General features: G+C 33.5%; 1 protein-coding gene across 1 annotated transcript in view; it reads right to left on the minus strand.

Moving 5' to 3' along the window:
- Positions 1-27,904, minus strand: part of CPNE8 (copine 8) — a 170,925-nt gene that overhangs the window by 79,354 nt on the left and 63,667 nt on the right. The window contains exons 6-8 of the mRNA XM_090273007.1: positions 26,600-26,676; positions 5,484-5,547; positions 2,152-2,255 (exon numbers count right to left, since the gene is read on the minus strand). Coding sequence (XP_090129133.1) covers positions 2,152-2,255; positions 5,484-5,547; positions 26,600-26,676 — 245 coding nt within the window. The remainder of the gene's footprint in view (positions 1-2,151; positions 2,256-5,483; positions 5,548-26,599; positions 26,677-27,904) is intronic.

Here is a 27,904-nt window from a genome sequence, read left to right on the forward strand (position 1 = left end):
CTAGAAATTCCAATGGTAGTGTAACTAGCGAACATTCTAATAGGAGTTGATGTAGCTCTTTATAATATTCAGAAGTATTTTTATATAAATATAATTTGTATGGATGTATTACAAATAGCATTATAAGAAAAAATTTATTAAACAACATGTATTAAAATACTTTAAGCCATTTACCAAAAACCAGCTATTCCAAAGGGAAATTATTACCTAATTATAAATACAGGTCAAGTTACCAAATTATTGGGAAAGCAGAAAATAAAAATGTATAATCATATATTATTAATGTTTTTGTGTATGTTTCTGGTGGAAATTAGTTTTATTCTATTCTGTAAAATAAGCCTCAAACTCACTAAGCAACAGGCAATTTCTGAAGTAGCTCCATATTCAAATAAATTCTAAAAATAAGTCTAAAATATTAGTAGTCAAAAAAGAGACATACATAAAAAATAATTTTTTACCCATTTAAAACAAAACACATATTAACATAATAAACATGTCTTAATATGTATTCTTGGATCTAGCAGGTGAACTAGCTTTATATGTGTAAATATATGTGGAAAATTTTCTCAAATGAGACTCACCAAATTTTAGTAATAATTATTTTTAAATAATATGATATTTTTAGGTTAGCTGTACTTTAATTCCTTAATATTTAGATTTCATTTAATGAATAAGTTATCATTCAGACAAGCATAATAAATTTCTGCAATGTAACTCTTACCAAGTAGCATTAAATGTGTGACAGATTAAATGAATCTTTATGAACAAAAAATAAACTAGAAAAATAAAAACAGAAATTTCAGGAAACAAATAGTTTAGACAGGAGACAAGAAATCGTGATTCAAGGAATTTTTGGCTCATTCTTTAGTTTTTCTCTGTCTTTGAAAATGACTGGCAAATATAATTATTTTCTTCATTGTCCAATATTTTGCACATGGATGAAATTGGTGTTCAGTTGCAAATGCTACTCTGATATCTTACCCACTAAAACAGAAGTATGTAAAATCTAATAATATGACACCACAGTAAAGTTAGCCAACAACAGCACAGTAGCTGCATCAAAAAATCCCACAACAGTACTGTATCATTTTCTACTGCCCAGTGTATTCACTTTAAACAGCAAATGTTTTATTTTTAGGTAACATTTTATACACTTATTACATAACATTAATACCTTATAGGGTTTCATTTTTAAGTGTAGCAGTAGTGACAGTTTTTTTTTTCATTCCTATCTGCCCATTTTTAATTTCTAAATGATGTTTTCTCTTTAGCAAATGTTTTATTATGCATAGTTAAGGAAAACAATATGTGTATATATATATATAAACACTATACTATAAGATAATAATAATAGCAGCAGCTAACATTTAGATTTTTCTAATGTGATAGACAAGCTTCTAAGTGACTTTTGCATAGTAACCCATGTAATACTCTCAACAACCCCATTAGGTAGTTATAATTATTAGAACCATTTTATGGATGAGGAAATGGAGTCTCAGATGCAAAAACTTGCCTATGATCCCATAGCTATTAAGTAGCAGAGTTATGATTGAAACCACGCAACAAAACCTTAGCCCATAATTTTAAACACTAAACTTTCCCATGAATACTTTACCTTACAATGTGAATCAAAGAAAACAATAAAATATATTTAGTGGTAGAGTCATATGTATTAAATTACACTCTATACACATGGATACATTTTCAAACCACATAGAAACTAGTCTAAGCATGACTGGTAAAAATATTCAAATATATTGTAATGAAAAAATTCTATTCAATGTTAAATATTATAGAAAAAAACACCTTATAGTATTTGTTTTAATCAATCCATAAAGTCCATGTCCTTTTTCAAAAAAATAAAGTCTATAACAAAATACAATAGATGTCCACAAAATATACTTCTTCCATACTATTAAGGCAACACTGTAATTTTATAAAAAGTAAAGAGGAAATGTTTCCATGAAGCTGAAAATCATTAATTTTAAATATCATATATATATATGAGGGTATACCTTTCTAAGCATTTCTAAATTACATAAATTTTTAAAATATAAAAATATTTTACTCTGCTTATCAATTTAATGAACTTTTCTGAGAAAAATAATTCAAATATCATCCAGGGTTGCAATGCATAAAATATAAATCTACCTGCCATCTTCATTACTTCGATAAAATACAAGAAAAGGATCTGATTTTCCAAAGAAGTCCTTTTTGTCCAATTTGTTGGCACAAAATTGCATCAGAACAGCATCCTGAAAACAAATTAATAAAATAGGTCAAATAACTAGAAACTGAAGATCACAAGCAAGACTTGACAAGAAAACAAATTTGCCACTTTAATGCAAATGACCAAGTGTGTGAGAATCCAGACAACATAAAATTGTTTTCTAAAGGACCATGGGACTGAAAAATTCACTTTGTAATGGTTTGATCTAGTCATAGAACTATAACTTTTTAAAAATCTGTAACATTTCTCCTCTGAAGAGTGAAATTAATCTAGATGACTCCAGGCACCCAATATCATAATACAAATCTTCATTCATATCTTCAATTATTCGAGTACACATTTTTAGAACATAAGCATTTTTTTTAATTCCTGAGGAAATATTTACTATGACTACTAAGTATATATCATGTATTAGATGTTAAGATAAATGAGATGATTAGATGAGGAACAAGGCAGATCCAGATTCTGATCACATAGTTTACCACCTAAAGGAAAAAAAAAAAGTTCTTTCTTAATCATACACAAGTCCTCTGCAACATCTCAATAACTACATTTAAAAATAATTTTTACTATATTGAACTTCAAAAAATCAAAGCACCTTCTTTTTTATTTTTAATTTAAATTAAACATTTGTATGTTAATCACTATGCCAAACCAATCATTCATAATCTACATGACTTAGCTTAAACAAACTGGGGCATCATAAATCAAGAATATGAAACATTATCCAATTAGGTAATATAAGCTTTTTTAAAAAGTAGAAGATACGTAATAATTTTAATGATAAAATCACTACTTTGGTTTGTTTGGCTTTTTAACTGAAAGTAGATGCTAACAATTGTGGAAGGCGATGGGGAGTCAGAGAAATTTAGATTAAACCAAGAGGTCACACATTTAAATACTATTTGATGAAAATGTTAACAGTGACCAAAAAGGCACACTCTCCTTCACCACTTCTTTATTTTGTAGATTCCAGCAGTATTTATTAAGCATGTACGTAAAAATGCTATCTGTTTTTCATTCATTCATTCATACATTTAGCAAATATTTCTCAAGCGATACTCAGAAGTTCATGCTCTAGATTTCTCCTTTTCAAAAGCATTGTTAGTGTCATTATACTTTGTTATTTATAATATAGATGTGATAACTTCTCCCAGAGTACTACTCATATTAGGGCGGGCATTGTGTTTCTAAGTGGAAAGAACCATACATAAACATCGTTAATAACTCAAGCTTCTCAAGTATGATCACTTTTCAAATCTGAGGTTTCAAGATCAAAGATTTATATACTGTCCATTTGAAGAAGCAGTGAGAGAATCAGCTGGAAGATTAAACTACAAAATCAAGGAAAAATTGAGAAGAAATGGCTTGGTTTTATTGTTGTTTTGTTGCTTTAAATGCCTTTCCATCTTCATATATATCAAATGCCCTTGGGTGAGAGTGATTTTCTAAGAACACAGGACAAGAACATTGTTCTTGCCAAAAAAAAAAAAGGCCCCTTAAAAAAATCATTATCCCCAAACACCTGAATCAAAACACAAACTCCCAAAAAACAATCTGATACACTTACATTGCATTAATAAATATTGTAAAGTGTGTATATTTCAAATTATGGATCAAACTTCAAGGAGGTCAAATAGTATTAAAAACACATTTTCCTATGATTATTGCTAAATGTAGTAACAAGTTGTAATTTTTCAAATTATATTACTTAAGACTTGCAAAATGAATAATCAATTCAAAATAAACATTTCTTTCAATGTACCAACTTATATAAATTTAGGAAAAATCTTGCAATTACCCAGGTTAGCAACATAGCAGGGATATTATTTATAACAAGCACAGAAGAAAAAAATAAATCTAATTTTTAAGGAAGAAAATCAAGCATTTACTTAATTTCAGAAATATACAGGCACCATCGCCAAGGTGTTTTTTTTTTTTTTTAATCTCTTATGCTTAATGACAACTGAGAGAATTTTCAAACCTTTCTTCAATACTCCACACCAGTACAACAAACTTTCTATTGAAGAAATCCACTTGAATACCCATCAGTTGCCTCTGGCACACACCCCAACCTGGGACCTAGCCTGCAACCCAGGTGTGTGCCCTGACTGGGGACTCAACTGGCGATTTTTCATTTTGCAGAACAGCATTCAACCAACTGAGCCACGTCAGTCAGGGCAAAAATTATCTTCACAAGCCTCTTATTATACTTTCTCTTTGTTATTTCACTACCCTTACATCCAGAATTCCAAAGTCATATATTCAATTGGAATACTCAGTTTCCATCACTGGCCAAAAGTAATATCATGTTTTTCTGACCATACAGCTTTTATATGCATACTTATGTATATAAAACCATAGTGATTATCTTTAAAAGCAAAAACAAAGAAACTTGAGATTAAAAATAAAAACTCAAGTAATAAATAACAGCTCCCTGTATGAAAACTATGGTCAATGTCAACATACTATGTTTTGGTACTTTGGGGGAGCTTCTGTTCCTAAAATCATAAAGCAAACATTGTAACTAAAAAGCACTGAAATATCATTTCTTTTCCCCAGAAGTAACTCCCAGGGATCCACGGGCCACACTAACCAGGCAGTGCTGACTGCAGATTCAGAGAGCTATCATTACATTCAGTGCAGAGTGCCATAGCTATCAGCTCATCCTGTCCACAATGAAATCAGTGAATGCGAGTCAATGGCTGTATCAGCAAATCATAAATAAAGTAGCAGCTTTCTAAAAATACTGACTATGCACTTCACATCATCATGTTCCTAACTGACTTCCCAAGCTACCAAAAAATGGGACTATAATGTATATTCTGAATTTAATTCAATTAGAAATATGGAAAAACAGGTATGTTATGCAAAATGGCTAACATCAAATGACTATACATGTTCCTTCAAAAACACACATAAATCTTCAAAATTTTTGCAAGAACTGAACTGACTGGTACAATTCACAATTCTTTATATTAAATGTCCCCCCAAATGACAATGACATTAGGTTTTATTTTAAAATTTTCTATTAAAATAACTGATTATCCTTTTTTGAACTATAGAATGTGGTCTCTCTGGTTAAAGTATTAAGTATTTAAAATGATATTTTATAAGTTATCGAATTATTTAAGACATAGTTTCAATTATATTTTGTTAAAATTCAAGGATTAATTATTTATGTAGAGGTTCAGAAATATCATTTTAAAGAAGTGTTGGAAGTGCTATTTAAAGCAAAGAACTATTTACTTACCCTACAACAGTTTAATTCCTCTGCTGTAAGTATGATAGTGCCACATTTCTTCCCTGGAATTCCTCTAAAACAACAAAAAATATATTCATATTAATTAATAATTTATATTTATAATATTAAGTATTTTATTTTTGTATAACGAAATAAAGAGTGTACTACTGATGGGTGGGCTATTTTGTAAGAAAATATATTCCCAGTTCCAACAGTGAGTTTTTGGGGGAACCCCACAAAACCATAATTATCTTCTAGAGGGTGGGCTCCTTGTAATACAGGCTTCACCCTCTAGGTTAGTGTTCTAGGAACCCATCTGTATCAGGTTGCCAGTTGGCGTTGTTGTGAGAGGCTGCATTTGGCTTCACTGAATTTTTTTTTGAAGACTCTTTCAACATGTTTGTTCATTTCATGATGGGTGATTTATGAGCATACCTGCCCATATAGCACTGAATATGCATCAGTTTTTGACCAAAAATCAGCATAATACCTATACCACATCCTCCCTATTCACTTGATCTTGACAAGACTTTTGTTTTCCCAAATAAAAAAGTCCTCAAAGGAAACAGTTTGCCAACGGGAAGAGGTGAAACAAAAAATGGCAGAAGCACTAAAAGGATCAAAATCGATGAGTTCAAAAACTGTTCTGAGCAGTAGGAAAAAGTCTTAATAGGTGTATTGCATCTAATGAAGAGTACTTTGAAGGTGACTATAAAGTTTAGACATGTAGGAATAAATACACAGTTTTTATAAATAAATTCTGGGTTTGGGGGTTCCTGATGAAGCTAAATTCATCACATTCAACATGTCAGTCCCTACCCAAGATTCTTCATTAGCTTTATATTGTCTACCATTTATAATGTAATGAATATAATATAACTTTCTCTCATGGTTTCTAAGATTTCTATTATATAATTATAACCTATTCCTATATTTCTTTCTCCTTTCATTAATATGGCTACTTATTTGCACTTATTTCTTTCTGCCATTCCCACACCCTGACATACCACAGCATGTGTGTTAACTGTTCCCTACCCTTCCTCTAAGTTTCCATGTCCCCAGATGAAGTTCCATTCATTCTAGGAAGCCTTATCCCAATCACCCTCACACAAAGCTTAGCCTTCTCTGAGCTCCCATTGCACTTACAAGTACAGCATTTCATTAATCTTAAAACTGTTACATTCACATATCTTTACTCTTTGTTTTCTCAAGTTGATTATAAGCTATATTAAGAGCAAAACTCATGACATAAACCAACAGATTAAATATCTATCCATAGCAGGTGGTCAATATATAAGAAAAATATTAAGTAAACATATTAATCATAGATCAACTCCTCTATTTGTCCTGGGAACTAAGGTTGTGAAATTGAAGCCCTATGAGTGTTTTTGTCCAGAAGAATGTAATTTGCCCCTGATAGTTTTATTTGTACCAGCACATGTGCAACAAATACATAAATTCTTATTCTCCATGTATAAAGTGATTGGAGTCTTAGTATCTTGGCTGGGAATAAGGTAGAAGAATGGAAAGTTAAAATATTCTGAGTTGTTAGAATATCTTTGAAAGTATACTCATTCTAAAACCACTCTATCTTTTATTTCTTTCTGTTCTAAAATTTCTTCTGGAGAGCATCACTTGGTTTTCAGCTAAAAATGTCAGCTGGTGCAGGAAAATGCCAATCACAAAGTCTTGTTTCCTCTATCACTTTACTCTCCATTAGGGATACTGTAAATGTCAGGATTCTTCACCTTCTCCAGGTCTTCATGACTAAGAGATTGAGTAATTCATCCTCCTACAATATTCATCCTTCTACAATATTCATCCTTTTTTACAATATTACATGCATCAGTTCTCAGTTAATTTTCCTAATCCACCTATATGTCTTTTTTTCTTCTGCATGTAAATTTTTTTGGATTTATGGCATACTAAACACCTTAACTGAACATCTACCTAAAAATACTTTGAAGTGCTGATTAAAATTTGGAAAAAAAAAGTCTTTAGAAATGCTCTGTTAACTGGGCAAGAAAGTAAGAACCAATGAGAAATTGAACATAGCCAGAAAGACAAGCAGAGGTGAACACTGGAGAGTTCAATCTTGGACTTGTTTTTTATGGCTGCTTAGGGCATAAATATAACAGGTAATATAAATAAATAAATAAATAAATAAATAAATAAATAAATAAATAAATAAATAAAACAAGGAGACTCACAAGGTAAAGAATCAATAAATGGCCAACTCACAGCATCAAGCTTTGATCACAATGATTATACTGGCTGATTGTAGCATGAGTTAGATATAAGCATCCCCTTTGGAGGGGACTACAAAATAAATCTCTGCCTTAAAACTTGGTGATAAGTAAAAGAGAAAAATATGTCTCTTAATAATTCAGACCTTAACCAGGCTTGCTGCCTTGATTTCTAATACATAACCAAAAATTCAGTAAAAGCAAGTGATCATAAATGCCTGGTAAATGCAAAACCTGTCTGAAAGAGTTTGCCTTCAAACTACATCTCAAAATATTCTTACATTAAAAACATATATACATATATATACCATATATATACATATATATACATATATATACGCCATATATATATATATATATATATATCATGGAGGAAAATGTAGCATGTATTAAGAGTCTCCAGATACAACAGACTGCAGAATCAAAAACAGACTTACTATTGAATATATTATGCATAGTATATAAAATGTAAATATGCATGAATTAGCTAAAATTAAGGAGGGAAGTGGAAATTTGAGTAAGTAGAGAAATCCTACAAAATAATAGAGAATATTTGGGGAATAAAACAAATACAGAACTTCTAGAAACAACAATAGAAATAGAAACAGAAACTCAGTAGATGAATTTAACTACAAATTAGACACAACAGAATTAGTGAACTGAAAGATGTATGTAAATAAATTATTCATAATGTAGCACAGAGAGGAAGACATAAGAACTATTATAAAGAGGTTTAGAGACACAGAGTACAAAGGCAGACATTTTAATATACATCTAATCAGAGGTCCAGAGGAAAAGAAAGAGTGAATATGAGAGATGCCATATTTGAAGAGAGAATTGCTGAGAACTGATGATAAAATTAATTTTCAGATTCAAAAAGTCCAATGACTAACAAGTAGAAAAAATAAAAATAAGTTTATATCTATACACATAATAGGGACATGATAAAACACCAGAAATAAAGAGCATATCTTCAAAGAAGCCAGGGGAAAAAAGACAGATGGACTGAAAGCAGAAATATTAAGCTAAGAGCTGACTGCTCCGAAGAAAGATTGGAAGCTGAAAGACAATTGAACACACATCATCAATGGTTTAAAAGAAAATAACTACCACCTGAGGATTGTATAAAGTATATGTCTCTTTTAAGAAAAAGTATGAACTACAGATATTTTCAAACAAATAAGATTTGAGTACATTTAAAGCCGAAAACCCTTGCTTCAGGAAGGAGAATAATCATAAATGGAAAGTCTGAGATAAAGAAGAAACAAAAAATATTGACTATTAGTCAATAACAGTACTGTGAAAAACTAAAATAAATTCAAATGGATGATAACAGCAATAAGAGGAGGTTAAAAATTTAAGTTAAAATCTTCTGATATTGTTTTATTATTAAGGAAGAAAGTTAAAGATGCCTTAAAATAAATAGAATTTTATCAATTAAGTAAATATGTTTTAATTATTCTAGGAAGGTACAACTTTTAGTGACATTATAATCTAAAGGTTAAAAAATGAAAACTGTGGACAAGTGTTTTAAAAATACAATGAATTCAAAAGAAATAAAGAGAAAAAAGATGGGTCAGATGAGAAGCACTAAAGTAGGTGATGAAAATAAATTCAAAGGAATGGTTATGGAAAGTACATGTTAATAAACTAAATGCTCTAGGTTAAAAACAAAGATCATTACTCTGTATAAAAAAAATAAAATTTATTTTTAGTTATTTACAGTAGACATCAAAATTGGAGGATTTAGAAAATTCAAAAGAAAAGAATGGATATACTAAGGGGGGAATAACCTTAATGAAAACCAGTGTATATACATTAATATCAAACACATAGATTTGAAATTTAATGATTGATAGAAATGGCCACTGTGTAATAATGAAAGGTTCAATTAAGAAGAGATGTGATATTAATACTGTATGTATCTATAATTATAGCTCCACTGTACATATAAGAACTGATCATACTACTTTAAAACAATGAACACACCATTATGCAGAACAATTTTAACCTGGAAAACTACTTTGGCCAGTGATCAAGGTTAACATCACCAGTGATAAGTCATGTTTGTCATGTACCCCTGATATGATATACGGTAGTCCCTCTCTATATCACGATTCACTTATTTTGGCCTCACTGTATCACGGGATTTTTAAAAATATTATATTTAATTATTTATTGCAGATTTCTCACTATATTGCAGGATTTTGCGGTACTGTATGCGTATGTTGTTAAAATTACATAGGTTTAAGAGTATATTTCCAGTCAGGGCACATGACTAGGTTGCACGCCAGATCCCCAGTTGGGGGCGCGTGAGAGGCACCCGCACATTGATGTTTCTCTCCCTCTCTTTCTCCTTTCCCCTCTCTCTAAAAACAGATAAATAAAATAAAGTAACCTTGTTAAAAAAATTAAAAAGAAAAAAAGAGTGTAAAATATGTTTAGGAACATAAGTAGTGTTTATAAAAGTGTGGAAAAGGTCAATAAGGTAGTGGAAAAGGTTAATAAGGGGCTGGGAATGGTTTATAAGTGTGTGGGAAGGGTTTATAAAGGACTGAAATCTTTCCATCTAAGGTCATTAATAAGGCAAGATGCCCACCCTTTCCACTTCTATTCAACACCATACAAGAAGTTCTAACCACAGTAACTAGGTAAGAAAAAGAAATAAAAGGCTTCTAAATTGGAAAGGAAGATGTAACTTTTTTTGTTTTCAGAAGACATAATTTTATATGTAGAAACAGTTACCACATTTAAAAAATGTTAGAACTAGTAAACAAATTCAGCAAAGTTCAGAAAAGAAAACCAATGTAATAAAATCAGTTGTGTTTCTATATACAAATAATGAATAATCTAAAAAATAAGTTAAGAAAGCAGTTCCATTTACAGTAGTATAAAATAATATAATACTTAGGAATAACCTTAGCCAAGGAGGTGAAAGACTTTTACTCCAAAAACTATAAAGCATTATAGACACAAATATATGGAATAATGCCCTGTATTCATGGATTGCAAGACTTTATACTGTAAACATGTCCATACTACCCAAAGCAATCTATAGATTCAACATAATTTTCTTGAATTTTATTTATTCATTTTTAGAAAGAGGGGAAAGGTAGGAGAAGGAGAGGGAGAGAAACATGGATGTGCAAGAGATACACCGATTGGTTGCTTCTCACACACCCCCAACTGGGGACCTGGCCCACAACCCACGCATGTGCCCCAGCTAGGAATCAAACCGGTGACCATTTGGTTTCCAGGCTGGCACTCAAACCACTGAACCACACCAGACAAGGCCAACGTAAATTCTATTAAAATCCCAGTGGCAATTTTTGAAGAAATACATTTTTAAACCCATCATGAAATTCTATGAAATCTCAAGGAAAACCAAATTGGCAAAAACAACTTTGAATTAAAACAAAAAACAAAAAACTGAAAGACTCACACTTCTTGATTTCAAAATATATTACAAAGGAGTTACAAATTAAAACAGTGTGATACTGGCATAAAGACAGACAAACAGACCTATGAAACAGAATTGAGTACCCAGGAATAAACCCTCGCACATATGGTCAAATGTGCCTCAACAAGGATTTGAGCACCATTCAATGAGGGAAGTCTCTTCAAAAAATTGTGTGAGGCAAGTATATACCCACATAAAAGGAATGAAGTTGTACCTTTATTTTACTCCATACATAAAAATCAACTCAAAATCAACTTAAATGTAAGACTGAAACTATATAACTTCTAAAAGAAAAATGGTGAGAAAGATTCATGACATTGGTCTTTACTAATTTCTTGAATATGACATTAAAAGCACAGAGAAAATAGACAAATCAGACGACATCAAACATTGAAAACTTTTTTGTTTCATAGAAACATAAACAGAATGATAATGCATCCTATGAAATGGGAGGATGTATTTGCAAATCATTTATCTAATAAAGAGTTAATATCCGGGATATCTGGCATAGGTTAATTATATAGAACCCCCTACAATGCAGTGGAAAAAGATATCATATTGCTTGATTAAAAAATGGGCAAAAGACTTGAATAGACATTTCTCCAAAGGTTATATACAAATGGCCAACAAGTATCTGAAAATGTGTTCAACATTACCAATCATCAGAAAAATGCAAATTAAAACCACAATGAGATATCACCTCAAACCTATGAGGATGGCTACTAGTCAAATACACACACACACACACACAGAAGGAGGGGGATGGGGGAGAGAGAGATACTAACAAGTCTTGATAAACATATGTAGGAAATTGGAACCGTTGTGTATTATTGGTGGGATTTTAAAGTGGTATAGCCACTGTGGAAAACAGTATGGAGGCTCCTCAAAACACCAGAAGTAGAAGTAGAACTACTATTGATATATGATCCAGCAATCCTGCTTATGGTTATATATCTAAAAGAACTGAAAGTAAAGTGTAAAAGAGATATCTGTATACTCATGCTAATAGTAGCACCTTTCTCAAAAGTCAAGACATAGAAGCAATCCAAATGGCAATCAATGAATGACTAGATAAACAAAATGTGTATATACATACAACGGAATTTTATTCATTTTTAAAAGGAAGCAAATCCTGTCACAGGCTACCAATGAATAATCCTTAAGGACATTATGCTAAGTGAAATAAGCCAATCCCAAAAGAAACCCCAAATACTGTATAATTCCACTTATATGCGGTATTTAAAGTTCATACAAGCAGAAAGTTCATAGAAACAGAAAGTAGAATGGTGGTTACCAGTGGCTGGGGGAGAAGGAAAAGAGTTGTTAATGAGTATAGAGTTTCAGTATTGCAAGATGAAAGCGTTCTCAAGACTGGTTATACAGCAATATGAATGTACTTAACACTAATGCTGAAGATGGTAAATCGTAAAAATAAACAAACCAATCAAACACTGGATAATATTACAATGACCACTTAAGATAACTCTAAGAATACAAGATTGTATAATATTTTTAAATCTAGAACTTAGGAGCAAGAAGCAAGATTACATAATTTTTATAAGAAAATGTGATCAGAATAACGAAGAATTTCTTTAACAAGAGACAAAATAGTATAAATGAAAAACAATTTAAAATTTAATATTAAAATTGAGAATTTCTGTTCACCAAAACACACCATAAGAAAATACCAAGTTGATAGAACTTTTTGTGATTTTACTGTATTTATTCATTTTTCATTACTGTGTAGTAGTCCATTTTATGAATTATAGATTCACCTAATATTAAGTTGCTGAAATTTTTTGTACTTTTTAGATTTTTTTCTATATAAGCAATAAAGCAAAAATATATATTTTTTGTATTTCCTTATATACCTAGGAATGAACATCTGGGATCACAGGGTGTTGCGGCATAGAAAGGAAATAGCATTAAATAACAAATAGCCACTGATATTATGTATGGTTGTTTTCTCTGAGAGTAAAAGGTAAGGGAGTAAAAGTAAACGACTGGGGTGAGGAGTGGAAAGGACGTGTGATAGAGCACTTGAAGATTACAGTGGTCACCCAAGCCTTATCCGTGTTTTGTTTTCTGTGGTTTCAGTTACCAGCAATCAACTCCAGTCCAAAAATATTGAGTGAAAAATTCCAGAAATAAAAGAATTCCTAAGTTTTAAATCATGTGCCATTCTAAGTTGGGTGATAAAATCTCGCATGTCCCACTTCATCCTGCACAGAATGTGAATCAACCCTTTGTCCTGAGTGCCCGCACAGTAAACGCTATCCATCCAGTAGTCACTTAGTAGCCATCAGAGTCACCTCATAAATAGCCCAATAATTGAAAACTCTAACACTAACATTCAAAGGGAAAGAAACTTAAATTTTACTATATTAGTTTTCATTTGAGATCTAATTTTCTGAGGAATATGTCATTTCCAAGGGCAAAAATAAAAAATTCATGCAAGTAGTATTTCAAGACTAATTATTCATTCAATTTAAATCTAATGCACTTATCTTTCTATGCAATGTTTTATGTCTAAACTATTAACATAATGTCCTTTCTAAGATTTTACCAAATCAGTTATCACATAAGAAAATGCACTATATTCACCATGAAAATGTCAAATGCCAGGAAATTAAAACTGCAACTTTTGTTTAAAATTCATTTGTTATTCAAGAAATTCATTTGTTACCCTGTAATTTTTAACATTATAATTCAGTTAAACATGATCCCATTTTATAGTTAGAATGCTAAATGTTGGCATTAAAAGGAAGCAAGATGGTTATTATCATGGTGCAGAAGCATAATGAGTACAATGAATGATTTGATACACCATTTTCAGTTAACAAAAACAAAGTAAACTGCTTATAATCTCTGGAGATTGAGATTTCCTTTAAAAGTAATTTTTGAAAAGAATAGTGTGATTCTAGCTCTAAATTATGGTGATAAACTAGATCTATTCAACTACAGAAACAGTTTTCTAATATTGCTAAAAATATACTTTAAATTTGTAATGTAGTAAAATGCTTGTATAGCAATAATAATACTATAATCTAAAAATTCGTTCCTAAATCCTGGGAAACTGGAACACAAAGTTATTATGTGCATTTAGTGTATTTAACAAAAAAAGAAAAACCATATAAATGTGACTATTATACTTTTATACTACTAAAATGGAATAAAATAAAAAATATTTTATTTCTTTCGAAGCTGTACAGTAAATATATTCATTTATTGATACCAATATAGTGCTGTGGTTAGGCATATGGCCTCAGAAGCCACACGTCTTCTATTTAAACTTTGGTTACTCCAGACTACATCTTTTAGTTTCTTCCTTTGGATGCCAAGGCCTGCGTGGCTCAGGCTCAGTTGGTTGCTATACACCAAAAGGTTGAAAGTTTGATTCCTGATCAGGGCACATACACAGGTGTGGGTTTGATTCCTGGTCCAGGCACAGGTGGGAGGCAACCAATCAATGTTTCTGTTTCTCTGTCTCTCTCTCTGTCTCTCTCTCTCTGTCTCTCTCTTTCTCTCTCTCTCTCTCTCTCTCCCTCTCTCTCTCTCCCCGACTTCATCCCTCTCTAAAGTTAATAGACATATTTTTTAAAGTTAAAAAATATTTGAAAACAACTTAAAGGCTTATAAATAAAAGATTAAATATACTTTTGAGTGTAAAGAGCGTATTACAAAACACGTTCATTGTGATCCTATTTATATAAATTATGGGTAAGTCGGCGGCGGCGGCAGCCGTCCGTCTCGAGAGACGATGGTGTAGCTTCTTAAGAGTCTATCTGCACCGCCGAGAATGGTTGTGCAGTCCGACTCGGTAGTGACACGGTATCTGTCTCCTCCCGTGTTGAATCGACATCTTGCGATGACGCTGGAGTGTCCTCTCCAGTGAAGCTGAAGCTACAGAGCCTGGGCGGGGTGATATGGAGGGTCTGCTGTTGCCCATGCAGCAGACGCCCCCTCTCTTCGCAGCTGAAGGGTCCAAGGGAAAGACGGAGTCAATTCAGCTTGGTTTCAGGTGCGCCGCAGGAGTTGCCGGTGTTGACTACAACGTCAAACCGCCTTAGGGACTCCGGCTCCGGATTTTCTGTCGGGGTTTACTCCCTCAGCCTTTCCCCTGAAGAGGTATGCCGCAAGGCAGCGGAGGTTTTTTGGAGTCAGAGTTTTCCTTCTCTGATGTGCCCTGACTGGAAGATCGAACCAGCGACACTTAGCTCACAGGCCGACGCTCAATCCACTGAGCCAAACCAGCCAGGTAATTATGGGTAAGTACACATAGAATATTTAACAAAATATTAGTAATAGAAATTTCTGGTGGCATGTCAAGTGAGTTTCAAATTTATACAAAATTGAGAGAATATGAACTGTGTACCCCCATTCAGCTTCAACTCATATCCAATCTTGTTTCATCTGTATTTCCACCCACTCACTACTGAACCCCAAATTTTGAAGCAAATCCAAGAAATATTATCATGGAAGTCCATAGAGCTGTTAGTTCTTCTTGTGTCCATGGTTTTCATTATGTAGATTTTGGAACCATGTGGACATTTTATTGGAATTTTGTTTTGTTTCCTTTTGTTTTATTTTTGTTTTCTGTCTGGTGTGAGCTGTGCTTTGAAATAATGTGGCTGAGAATCTGAAATAAGGAATACTGCATGCTCAAAACTTGTAATCAGTCTGGCTGCCACGCAGCAGCAATCTTAGGCCCTGAGGAAACTATCGAATTTACATCCACACACCCATAACTATCATTGTCTCAAAGACCAGGTATTATGTTTACCTCCCTCACTTTCATTCACATATTTTCATCCCAGAAGAAAACAAGTTTCCTCTTTTGAAAACTGGCACAAAGAAAGAAAAACTAAACCTGTGAATATGAAACGAAATGTCACCTAGTATGTAAGAAGGCAGCAAATATTAGATGTTTCTTGGGTCTGACTAAATGCACACTGCAAATCCTTAGGAGCTCAAGGATATTGGGTAAATAGAGGGTGTGGGCTTTTAACCCTCACTTAGTTCTTACCATCCTCAGAATCCCAGGTAGGACAAAGCGTATCTGTCAATGGGCAAAGATTGTGTCACCAGCCACAAGGCACAGCTCCTCCTTAAAGGGGTCAGGCAACTACCAATGTCTTCCTCTTCCCCCTCCTCAAAGCCCCCTCATCTGGTGGGCTATCAAGAAAGGGCCTCCAAGCCATCAACCTATAGAGAGTGGAAGACACCACCCTACTAACTCCAGCACTTCATCTGACCACCTTACACCTTTATGCCACATGTCAACCATCTTTCCTTTTCTCTCTTAACCTTTTACCCCTCCTTCCCTTGGCTGCTTCATCAATCATCCACTACTTCACCATCCGGTCACTGGTACTTCCACAAGCCCACTTCCCCAGTCTGATGGAGCCTATGTGGCAGACAGTAGTCCCTCCCGTACCCACAGTTTTACTTTCAGAAATTGCAGTTACCTGTGATCAACCACAGTCTAAAAATATTAAATGGGAAATTAGAGAAATAAACAATTCCTATGTTTTAAACTGTACATTATTCTGAGTAGAGTGATGAAATCTCATGCCATCCTGTTCCATCCCACCTGGGACATGAACCATCCCTTTGTCCAACATATGCACCCAGTCTGTCACTTAGTTGCCATCTCGGTTATCAGATGGACTGTTATGGTACCACAGTGCTTGTTGTCAAGTAATCCTTATTTTACTTAATAGTGCCAGATTCATGTAACTCTTACTACAGTATAGTATTATAATTGTTTTATTATTAGTTATTGTTGTTCATCTCTTACTGTGCTTAATTTATAAACTTTATCATAGATATATATTGTGGTTTCAGGCATCCACTCGGGGTCTTAGAATGTATCCCTCACAGATAAGTGAGAGGTCAACTGACTCTTAGAAACAACACAGGTTTTAGACTAGAAGAAGGTAAGTTTGACTCTTGGCTCTGCATTAATGAGCTTTATGATCTTGGACATATTATAGGTCTCAGTTTCCTTATCTGTAAATGGGGATAATGAGTTATACTTTGTAGAGCTGTGGTAAGATTAACAATAATGCTTTTAGGGTCTGACATTTAGTAGCTCAATAATAACTGGTAGTGGTAGTGGTAACAGGAAGAAAGAGCTAAAGCTTCCTACATAAAATACCCATGTGAGAAAGGCCAAAAAAGTACCTTTATTTTCTTTCCATCTTTAAATTTTCTAAGCTTACTTCCTCACTTTAAAAAAAAAAAAGATTTTAAAAATCTTTCCCAACACAAAAATTTGATTTTTAATGGCAAAAATTAAAATAAACAAATGTATATTAAAGGCCTATGTGTGCAGAGAAGGTCACATAAGAGTTCTTTAGGTCAACCAGACTAAAGTCTACTGAAAAAATCTTTAGGTTTTCATTATTTTTCTTTCTTCACACAATACTGCCAATGGTATCAACATATAAATGATCAAAAGCAGCAGCAAGTAGCAATCATTCCTCTACATAATAAATATTTTGGCATCTGAGGCTCTTTTCATATGTATATTTATGTATATGTATATATATACATTAAATAATGTTTATGCCTCAAAAATTTGATTTTAATGTTCCATTATTTTCTAAATCTGTGCTGTTCGATATGAACAATAGCCACTAGGCATGTGTGGCTATTAAGCACCGAAATGTGGCTAGTCTGACTTGAAATGTGCTTGAAGTATAAACTACACACTGGATTTCAAAGATTTAAGTTGGAAAAAAAAAGAATGGAATATATCTCATTGATAGTTTTATGTTGATTACATGTTGAAATGGTAATATTGTTTGAAATGATGTTTTAGACCTTCTAGACTAAATAAAATATAATCCAGGTTAATCTTCCTATTTTATGGTTCCTAACCTCAATTCCCCCTCAAAGTCATTTTTTTTATTATAGAATTGAATATCTTCACAGATGCCAGGATCTAGGGGGCCACTGTCCTACCTACCGCACTTTTCCAGCCACATCTGTGCTACTTGCTATATCCAAGCACAGAGAAGTTGAGACTGGTGACTATCCCCTCCCTGTACAGGATGACCATTAGCAAAAAGTGTGTGAGGCAGTGTTTACCTAACACCTTTCTCAGTCTTCTTTTAGTTACTAATTAGCAAAGTACCATCCAAGTCCCTCGACTAAAAGACTCAATGCATTTAGACCCCAACAGCACCCCACTCCTCTTGTTCCTAGGCCAGGCCGTGACCTCCATCTCTTTCCCTTTCTTTCTCTTAAAAAATAAAATAAAGTCCCACAGTTACTATCTGTAACAGATCTAATAAAACAAATCACTCTAAATTGTTAAAGACTGACAAGCTATAACCCTTCCTTAATAATCTCAGAGCAAAAAATAAAAGATTTGTAAAATTTATTAAACTGCATTAAAAATGTATTACTAGATTTCTGTGAATTGCAGTTAAGCTATATCCACGGCTTAGTAAATACTTCTGTTCACCCATGTCCTCTCTGTTTTCTTCTTATCATCAATAAACACCATTCACTTGTTTTATGTTGGAGACTATCATTCATCCCTCTCCAAGAGACTCATCTTTTGTACTTAACTTTCAGCCCCAGCTCAGCTCACAGGTCTCCAAGAGAAAATCGTGGGTCTACCTATTGTTAGGATTATAAACAACCAGAGAAGGGGGCTGCATTTCACAGTGAATGGCCCAGGTTTACTGGCCTAGACCACTGTCAACTGTCTCCTTTGTAAATAAAATCTGCCCTAGATCTTTCCTCATAGAATCCTTGTTTTGTAGAGGAAGAATCAAATTTTAAAAGGTATTGGGAATAACTGTATTCATCAGTATAGATCTTTTTATATTTATTTAAAACAAGATTTAGCAGCCAGTCTAAAAAGATATGAAGGAAAAACGTATTCAGAGATGGAACTCTGGCTTGCTTACAATCTCTCTCTCTCTCTCTCTCTCTCTCTCTCTCTCTCTCTCTCTCTCTCTCTCTCTCTCTCTCTTTCTCTCTCTGTCTCTCTCTCTCTCTCTCACCTGTTTCTACAATGCATAGTTGCAATAAACCAATCATTACACCAAAATGCTGAGTCATAACTTGGTAAAACACCACATCATCAAGTAAACAAGCCAAGTCATCATTACGTAAAAAAGCTGAGTCACTATTTGATAAAATACGGAGTCACAATTTTCTGAAAGCGCTGAATCATGATTTCTTTGAGACGCTGAGCAACAATTTGGCAGAAATGCTGAGTCACAATTTTGTACAAATGTTGAGTTATGGCTTTGTTAAAATGCTGTCATTGTTTCGTTAAAATTCTGAGTCATGTTATCCTTATAATGCTGTCATATTTTCGTAATAATGTTGAGTCAGGGATTCATTAAAATGCTGAGTCGTGATTCCGTAAAAACGTGGAGTCATGACTTTTTAAAAATGGTGAATCACGATTTAATAAACGTAACTCGGTTGTAATTTCATAAAAAGGTTGAATCATGATTTCATAAAAACTCAGTCACAGTTAAACTGCTGAGTCATGACTTAATAAAAACGCCAAGCTATAGTCTGGTAAAATGCTGTTGTGGTTGGTTAAAATGCTGAGTCGTGGTTTGGTTTAAATGCTGTCATTATTTTGTGAAATGCTCTCAATTTTGTATAACACTGAATCATGATTTCATAAAAATGCTGTGTCACAGTTTTGTAAATCTCCTGCCTCATGGTTTAGTATAATGAGTCATGGCTTGGTAAAATGTTTAGTGATCATTGGTTAAAATGCAGTCATGGTTGTTTAAAATGCCATCATGGTTTCGTTAAAAAGCTGAGTCATAGTTTGGTGGAAATGCTGAGTCACCATTGCACAAAAAATGCTGAGCAGTCATGATTTAGAAGACTGAACTGGACATCAGAGACCATGTGACCTTGGTGACCAGTCACTTCACCACTCTGGGACTCTGTTTTCTCATTTTAAAAGGGACTTTAGAGAAGAAGTACAAAAACAAAAAACAAGAACTCTCTTAGAACTAATGAACAAGATAAATTTAACAAAATAACAGGATACAAACTCAGTTGCACTTCTATACACTTAAAATGAACAATCTGAAAAGGAATTTACAAAACAATTTCATTAAAAATGGCATCAAAAAATAAAATATACTTAGGAATTAACTTAATCAAGCAGATAAAAGATTTGTACAATGAAATCTATAAAATATCGCTGAAATAATTTAACGAGACACAAATAAATGGAACCATATTCCATGGAGGTGAAATTTCATGGATTAGGAGACAATATTGTTAAAATGTCAATACTACCCAAAGTAATCCACAGGTATTTTTTGCAGAAATAGAAAAGCCCATCCTAAAATTCATGTGGAATATCAAGAGACTCCACATAGCCAAAACAAATACGCCCATTTCTTTTGATCTCCTTAGTCCGAACTGCTTATTTTCTCTGAATTAGGTTATTTCAACAGTTGCTAACCACCTATTTTTCTGTAAACCATCTCCAATTATTCTCCTCACAAAAGGGGATAAACTTATTGAATAAAAATCATGAATCTTCCCACTGTATTTATGATAAAATTAAAAATATTAAAAATGGCCTATATATTCTGGTCTAAGAATACTCTAATTTTAATAAGGCTTATATTAATATGTAATTATATATTTTTGTGAGATTATTCATTTAATGAATAGATGATAAATTCTATAAAGATAAAAACAACTCATCTTTTCAAAATTATATGCTTAGTGTGTAACAGTTTGTGGTTTATAATTTCCCCCATAAAGATTTATTGAATAAATAAATTTTTTTTAAAAAAGAATCCCCCTCCAAAATAGAAACCTAAAGACTCTACTATTCAAATTATGTCTGACAGAAAAATAAGCAAATGCAGTCAGTAAATATAGTCTATATATTAAGCACTTACATAAAAATGATTTTGCTTTTTGCTTTTCTTTCTTAAACTGAAGTGCCTAAAGGAGTTACTTCACACAGCCTCATAAAAACAGGGGAATATCACATCCAAGTCATAACAACAGACCAACCATTCTGGGACTTGTGTTGGAGGATGACATTAAAGGCTATTTTGAGAAAAATGTGTTTATCTTACCCGTATTTCTCATGACTGGCCATATATATCTTTTAGAAGCCTTTCCATCCAGAAGAGTCCATCTATATGCCTTTAGTTTTCAATAACCACTGAAATTTCTGAACAGTACAGGAAGCACGAGAGTTCGCAGTTGTATACAGCCTGCTTACTTAGGGTAAACAATTACATTGCTGGAGATCCTTCTAGAACACCAGCTCAGATCCAAAAAGGAGTGTAAGAAAATGGTCCAGCTAAATATGTATTAAAATTCATTTTATGGGAGATTCGTAATCTTGTGCAAGACACATAAGAAAATGTACTAAAATTTCCATTACTTTGCATTTAGGCTCTCTTAGGAAGAGAGGTATTTCTTCCATAACCCTTTCAAAAGTGTATTATTCATACATTTCTGATGAGGAAACTGGAGCTCAAATTTAAGCCAATTTGCTCAAATTATATACCTAATAAATTATGAAACCTAGGTGTGACTGCTCCCAAATCTGTGCTATCAACTTGATTACAATGGTTATTTATTAATCTCTAAACTAAATTCTTCATATTACAAATGTGACCCAGAGCTATAAAATATAATATAAATGTATAAATTTTGTAATATTACAGAGCAAGTTAATAGCAAAAATAGGGCTGATTCCCAGCCCAACATTCTGTCCAGTAAAATAAACCAGAGTATAACAGTATCGGTCTAATTTTCAGGAAAGTTAATAAAGTAAAGATAACTTTGAAGGTCAAATCTTCCCCCAAAGTTGAATTTTTTTCACATGCAAACACTGCACAGTGAAGACATGCACTGCTTTACTGTAAGTTTGTATGTTTCTCACCTTCAAGACTAACCATCATCCTATCCTTCCTCTTCTTTCTTCTCACACTGACTCTTAATATCTATAAACACTCATGGCTACAGCATAGCTTTCAGAATAAGGCCACATTTTAGTTACATCATTAAGCCAACCCTTTAAGGCTCTGTCTCAAGTTACCCTCAAGACCTATTCCTGTATTTCAGTCTTCTGCCTTATTTCCAAGCTCCCTTCTGTCTTATTCCCCTCTCCATATTCCTGTTGTTGAACTTTGGCACCCATCAGGGTTCATTCTTGAATCCTATGTCAGAGTTGGGATTCCACATCCATCAGACAACTGCTAGATGGTCTTCCAAATATGACCTGCCTCCAAGCTTCTGTCCCTGTACTCTTCCACACCTATCAGGATACTCACTCATCCCTCTTGGATCCCTCCCTTTATTCTTACCCACTACTAATTGCCAAGATTATATGCTGCTATAGCCAGGCTACAAAGAACATAACCTTTTCCCTAAGCAACAACAGCTGCTAGTTGAGTTACCCTTGGAGTTCTAGCTCCACCTCAGAGTAAGAATCTTCTTTCTAATCAAACCAGTCCCTGCCTCCTGGCCCCATGCCTTCATACAGAACCAGTCACGCCTGGATGAGAGTAACAGGAACAAACAGGTCTGTTACATGATGAACATAATAAATACTTTTTTTCCCCCAGAGTAGAAAATGACAATCTTTCTTAAACTGGTGCTGATTCCAGCATTTTGGAAGACTTTCTGAATCCATCAGTGAGATCCCTAAAGGTAGAAGAAATATGACTCTGACAGCATTACTTAGAAAATTGGATACAGTCTCACAGCATGAGAAGACACACTGCTCAGTGGGCAAAATGCCAAACCATAATGTGACGATCTAAGAGAGGAGCCGATGAGTCATAGGAAGACACAGGGAATGTTGCAGTCAAATTAAGTAGCACGAGACTCATTTTCAGAGGGTTCAAGGAAAAGACCAAAATGTAGGATGGAATTAAGATATCAAAAATGTATTTGTTCAAAACTTGAATCCAGCAGAACAGGCTGTTGAAAATTATAAAAATTTGAGCTGCTGTTAAAAAGTAAATTAAAAATTGATGAACATCAATTTCAAAAAATTTCACATAAGTTTCTATAGATATTAAAAATATTTATTTTCATAGAAAATGAGAAAATCTATTTTTAAAAGTGATAATAACTGAAGCACAGAAAATAAAAAGATAAGTTTAAATTCAAATTCTAATTATTTAATAGATCATACAGCTATGTACAAGAAACTTTTTTTCCTTTGTAATAAACATGACTTAATTCTCAAAGACTTGATTAAGAATAAATAATCTGAAGCTCTAGTACGCCTACTCTAAGTTTCCAAATTTTATAGTTATCATGTTAAAAAGACAATCTCTGAGAAGATACTATAACACAATTAAGAACCCAGAAGAAATTATTCTGAATACCTTAACATAAAATAATTTAACTGGGGCATTTAAAGGGAAGAAAACAAGGGAATAGTATGAATAATTTAGAAATAAATGGGAAACTAATTGGAAAATAAATCTATAATCTAAAACAAATTAGTAAATAAGCACTAAATCACTTGGATAGTACCATTTAAGATAAAAAAGACATTTGGGACACAGGAACACTCTTAAAGCTCCAGATGAGTCCATTTTGTTAATTGCAGGTGGATTTTCTACCTCAGGAGGTGTCCTGTGATTCAGGCTGAAGTCTATACTCACCCAGATAGGGAAAATCCCCTAACTCCTTCACAAGATAAAAACCCTTGCCCCAAAAGTAATGGAGAGTGTATAAATCCTACTATCTCCAGCCATGAGGAACAGACAGTGAAAAACAGTAAAATGTTTGGTGCCCACTCTACAATGCTATCGTTGCCCAGCCAAGCCCTGGCCAGGGCAGGTTCACAAGGGACGACGGGGTGGGGCAGGGGCTGGAAGGGAAAAGGGACAATGAGATAGAGATGTAAGAACTACATGTTAAATACATAGTATTTCCTGAATGTGAACTTCATCATTTCTGCCATGCTTTCATATATTCCACTATTTTTATATATTATGTGATAAATCATGGACCCTATAGAGGCTGTGTTTGTCCTAAAGCTTCCTGTCAAAAAAAGAGAATACTTTCCTGACTTTGTATTATTTCCCATATTCTCACTGCCATCTATCCATCAGATTCAAAAACTGAAGCCGATGAAAAGGATATCACTGAGAGCCAGGGTCAGCAGGGATGAGGGTGGAATCTGAAAGCACCCGTGGAGTGGGCCAGCTGCTTTAAAGGGCTACTTTGACATTATAGGACGATAAAGCTTCCATGCAAACAGCATTTCACTCTCTTCTTCAGCCCAACTAAGCTTTTCCAAACAAATAGTATGAATGGTTTTGATTGCTTTACATTAACATTGAGGTAAGAGGGTAAAATGCCATTTGAATAGGAGTTACATCTTCTCTTAAAGCACTTGAGTTCCCAAGAGCCCAAGTCAGCATGCTCAGTCTAGTGAACCTGCTTCTTCAGTCCATATGTTTCCCTTTCTCTACACATGCCTCTCTCATAGCTAGATTTTTAAATAAAAGTCAGTATTTTCTCAAGCAAGGTGAGTGACTCCAAACACTTTTTTTTTTCCCCAATCAATTGGATTGGAGCAACTGCTGAGGTGAGAGCACATGAGTATATTACTGGATGCTTTGAATAATAAATCCAAGATATCCTTCTACTAGGAAGCTAATTATATTCAATTTTACTGTCCTATTTTTTGTTGATCTCCCATTTGAACTCCATCTCTCATATTCTCTTTATCCCAGGTAACTTATTTAATTCTCTCAAGAAGTAGGCACCATTTTGCAATTCTTTTGGTTTTGTTCTTTGCTTCTTCCTTTAGTAGTCAATCTCTTTCCTACACTCAAGCCCTATATTTCATTACCCATTTAGTACTGATATTTACCTACATACACTTAGAAAAATTTTCAAATCTCCCACTACTCAAACAATAAACTCACCTTTAAGTCCTTTTACAATAGAATGTCTATTTGCCTGAGAAGATTGCCCAATAAGGTCAAAGGCTGAGTATAAGATTAGTGGCATGTAGTTTTTAAAATTCAATCACTTAAATCTATTGTACCTCTTTCAATAAGATAGATATAACATAAACACTTCCATGAATTACAAAATACCCTCAGATGACATGATGTGTGTAGTTACAATACCTCCATTTTATCTGAACCGGTTTCTAAGACATTGCCTAATTTATGCTACCCCATCCTCAGCAGGAGCTAAGAAATACTTAAAGGGCATTTCACCTTTTCTGATTATATAAAATGATCATGAATCAAACACCAGCAAATACTCTCAACATTTGCATATTATGCCAATCACTACTCTAGCTTTCTTCACCTCAGCATGAATTTGTTTTTCTTAGACTTATCTAGTGGAAATTGTTAAATTAGCTGAACAAGGATCACATCTTACACTATACATGGGTTAGCAAAAGTAGGTTTACAGTTGTTCATATGGAAAAAAACATGTAGGCTATGCTTATTACAATAGCTTTATTAACTCTGTGTTTTGTGTACTCACAATTGTAAACCTACTTTTGCCCACCTTGTATTCTATTTACCACATACTGCAAACAATATAGTAATATCAAATTTTTAATATATTTCAAGATTAACATAACAATTATTTTTCACTGTGAAATAATTCTATGCAATTTAAGAGTTTTCTGAAATAAGAGATATAGTTTCCTTTTATGGAGAAAATATCAGATAATATTTTGAATAAAATTATCAATTTGAAAATATGAGTACAAGTTCCATAAAAAATATTCTGTTGCTCTGAAACAAAACTGTTTTTAACATTCAGCTTTTGTTTTCTCTCAAAGAATATTACAAGGCAGCTTTAAGTTGGCATTATGTATATTATTGATTTTTTTTCAGCAAAAAAAAATAAGGTAGTTCCTTATTTGGAACTGAAGAAAATAGGTTTATCCTATGCAACTAATAAAGAAATGAAACATAATCCCAGAAATTGAAGGTGATGGCAGAAGATATAAACCATAGTTACCACCTTCTCTTATCATGTACACACTTACTGCCTTCTTTATAAATCAATTTTGTGATAAAAATTATTAAAACCTTATCACTAAAAATGCATTCACTCAACATATGGCACTACATATAGTCCCTGGCTGAAAGGAGTAAATCTCTTTCAAAAAGTACTAAATCTCTAAGACTTAATACTACAAGCAAAAGTAAAACAACACATTTCCTTGTCTAAAAGTGCTCATTTCGTTTTGTGAACATTTTATAGCATGGCGTATGACAGCTGAAATATAAATTATCTTTCACAAATACAACAAAATTACTTTTTGGAAGTAAAACTCAAATAAGATTTTAAAAACATCTGTTGGTTTACAACCATGTATTCATCAATTCCAAACAACAAAAATGAAAATGAGAGTTAATATTTCATTGTCTGAATTAAAAAATACTTACACTATTGGCTTTTCCAGGCGACTTCCCTGTGAACCAACAATCTCCCCCAAGGTACAAAACACTTGTCCCAGAAAGTCCTAAAATAGATAAAAGGATTAAAACTAATAAGTTCCCAGACCATCTTTACACTGTACATTTTGTACATCATATTTGCATTGTTTTCACTGCTGAAATACTCAATTATTTTAACTTCCAATATTAAATAACATAAGCTCAATATGTATTAAGTTTAGCAATGTGATTCTCCCCTAAGTGTGTAGTGTTGTGTGGTCCTTCAATCACAGAGCAGGCTTGTAAGTGTGGGTGTTTAGACACTGTGATTATCTTTTTCTTTTTTAAATGAAAATGGAAATGGAAAAAAGTTCCAGGATTTGAATTCACAATCGGCTTGCCTCTGAGTGTCTCTGAAATCACTAAGCTTTTGGCTGAGATGGTGAGTTGTGAGAACACAGAACAGCAGTGGCTGACGAAACCAGTGCCACTTACCCAGAAGTCATGGGTTCATTGGCTATACAACCGGGGTCTGGAGCCGCACCGCCAGGTGTCTGTTCCAGTACAGCCACTACTACCTGTGTCTGTGGGCTTAATTGCTCTCCAATTTCCTCATCTCTAAAATGTATTAGTCCCCCTCACAGAGTCATTTGGAGGGTTCAGTGAGCTATTGTACAAGTTGGTATCAGCATACATTAAGCACCTAAAACTGGGTTAAGTAGAAAGCATTATAAAATTTAGTAATTATGATTTTTGCTTTCAAGGCTCAGAATAACCTTGCAAAATGTGAGGTCTGTTATTAATGTTTCACTTCACATAAAAAGAAACTCATCATCTAGGGGTTTGCTTTTCCATGTTTTAAGCAGTCAGTAAATAGCAGTCAGGACTAGCCCAGATGTTCTGGTTCTGGATTGATGTCCTGCCTAAGAATTTAAATATCACAAATACAATGCAACTTCATATGCTAATCAAATAAGGGCTTCAACATCATCTGGATATTTGGGGCAGGAAATATGGAGGTGTTTTAGGCAGAGGCACTTTCTAGTTTAGTCTGTATGTAATTCCAATCTGTCTTAAAAGAAAAAGTGGGAGATCTCCCTAATTTGTGCAGTGAACTGGCCCAGGGGAAGCCCAAGGAAAGATGGGTAGAGGAATGACAGCAGACAAAATTTTGTTTTAAGTTTTACTAAACAAAGTTTTTAAATGCCTAACAAGCCACAAAAGTAAAACTACATTATTCAGTGAAAAAAGTAGGGAGGTGAAGGGTGCTCTAAGGCCGATAAGAGCCAGGGGGATATAGTCCCAAAGACAGTA

Source organism: Furipterus horrens, unplaced genomic scaffold, assembly GCF_987537825.1.
Source record: "Furipterus horrens unplaced genomic scaffold, mFurHor1.1.pri manual_scaffold_4, whole genome shotgun sequence".
Classification (NCBI taxonomy): Eukaryota; Metazoa; Chordata; class Mammalia; order Chiroptera; family Furipteridae; genus Furipterus; species Furipterus horrens.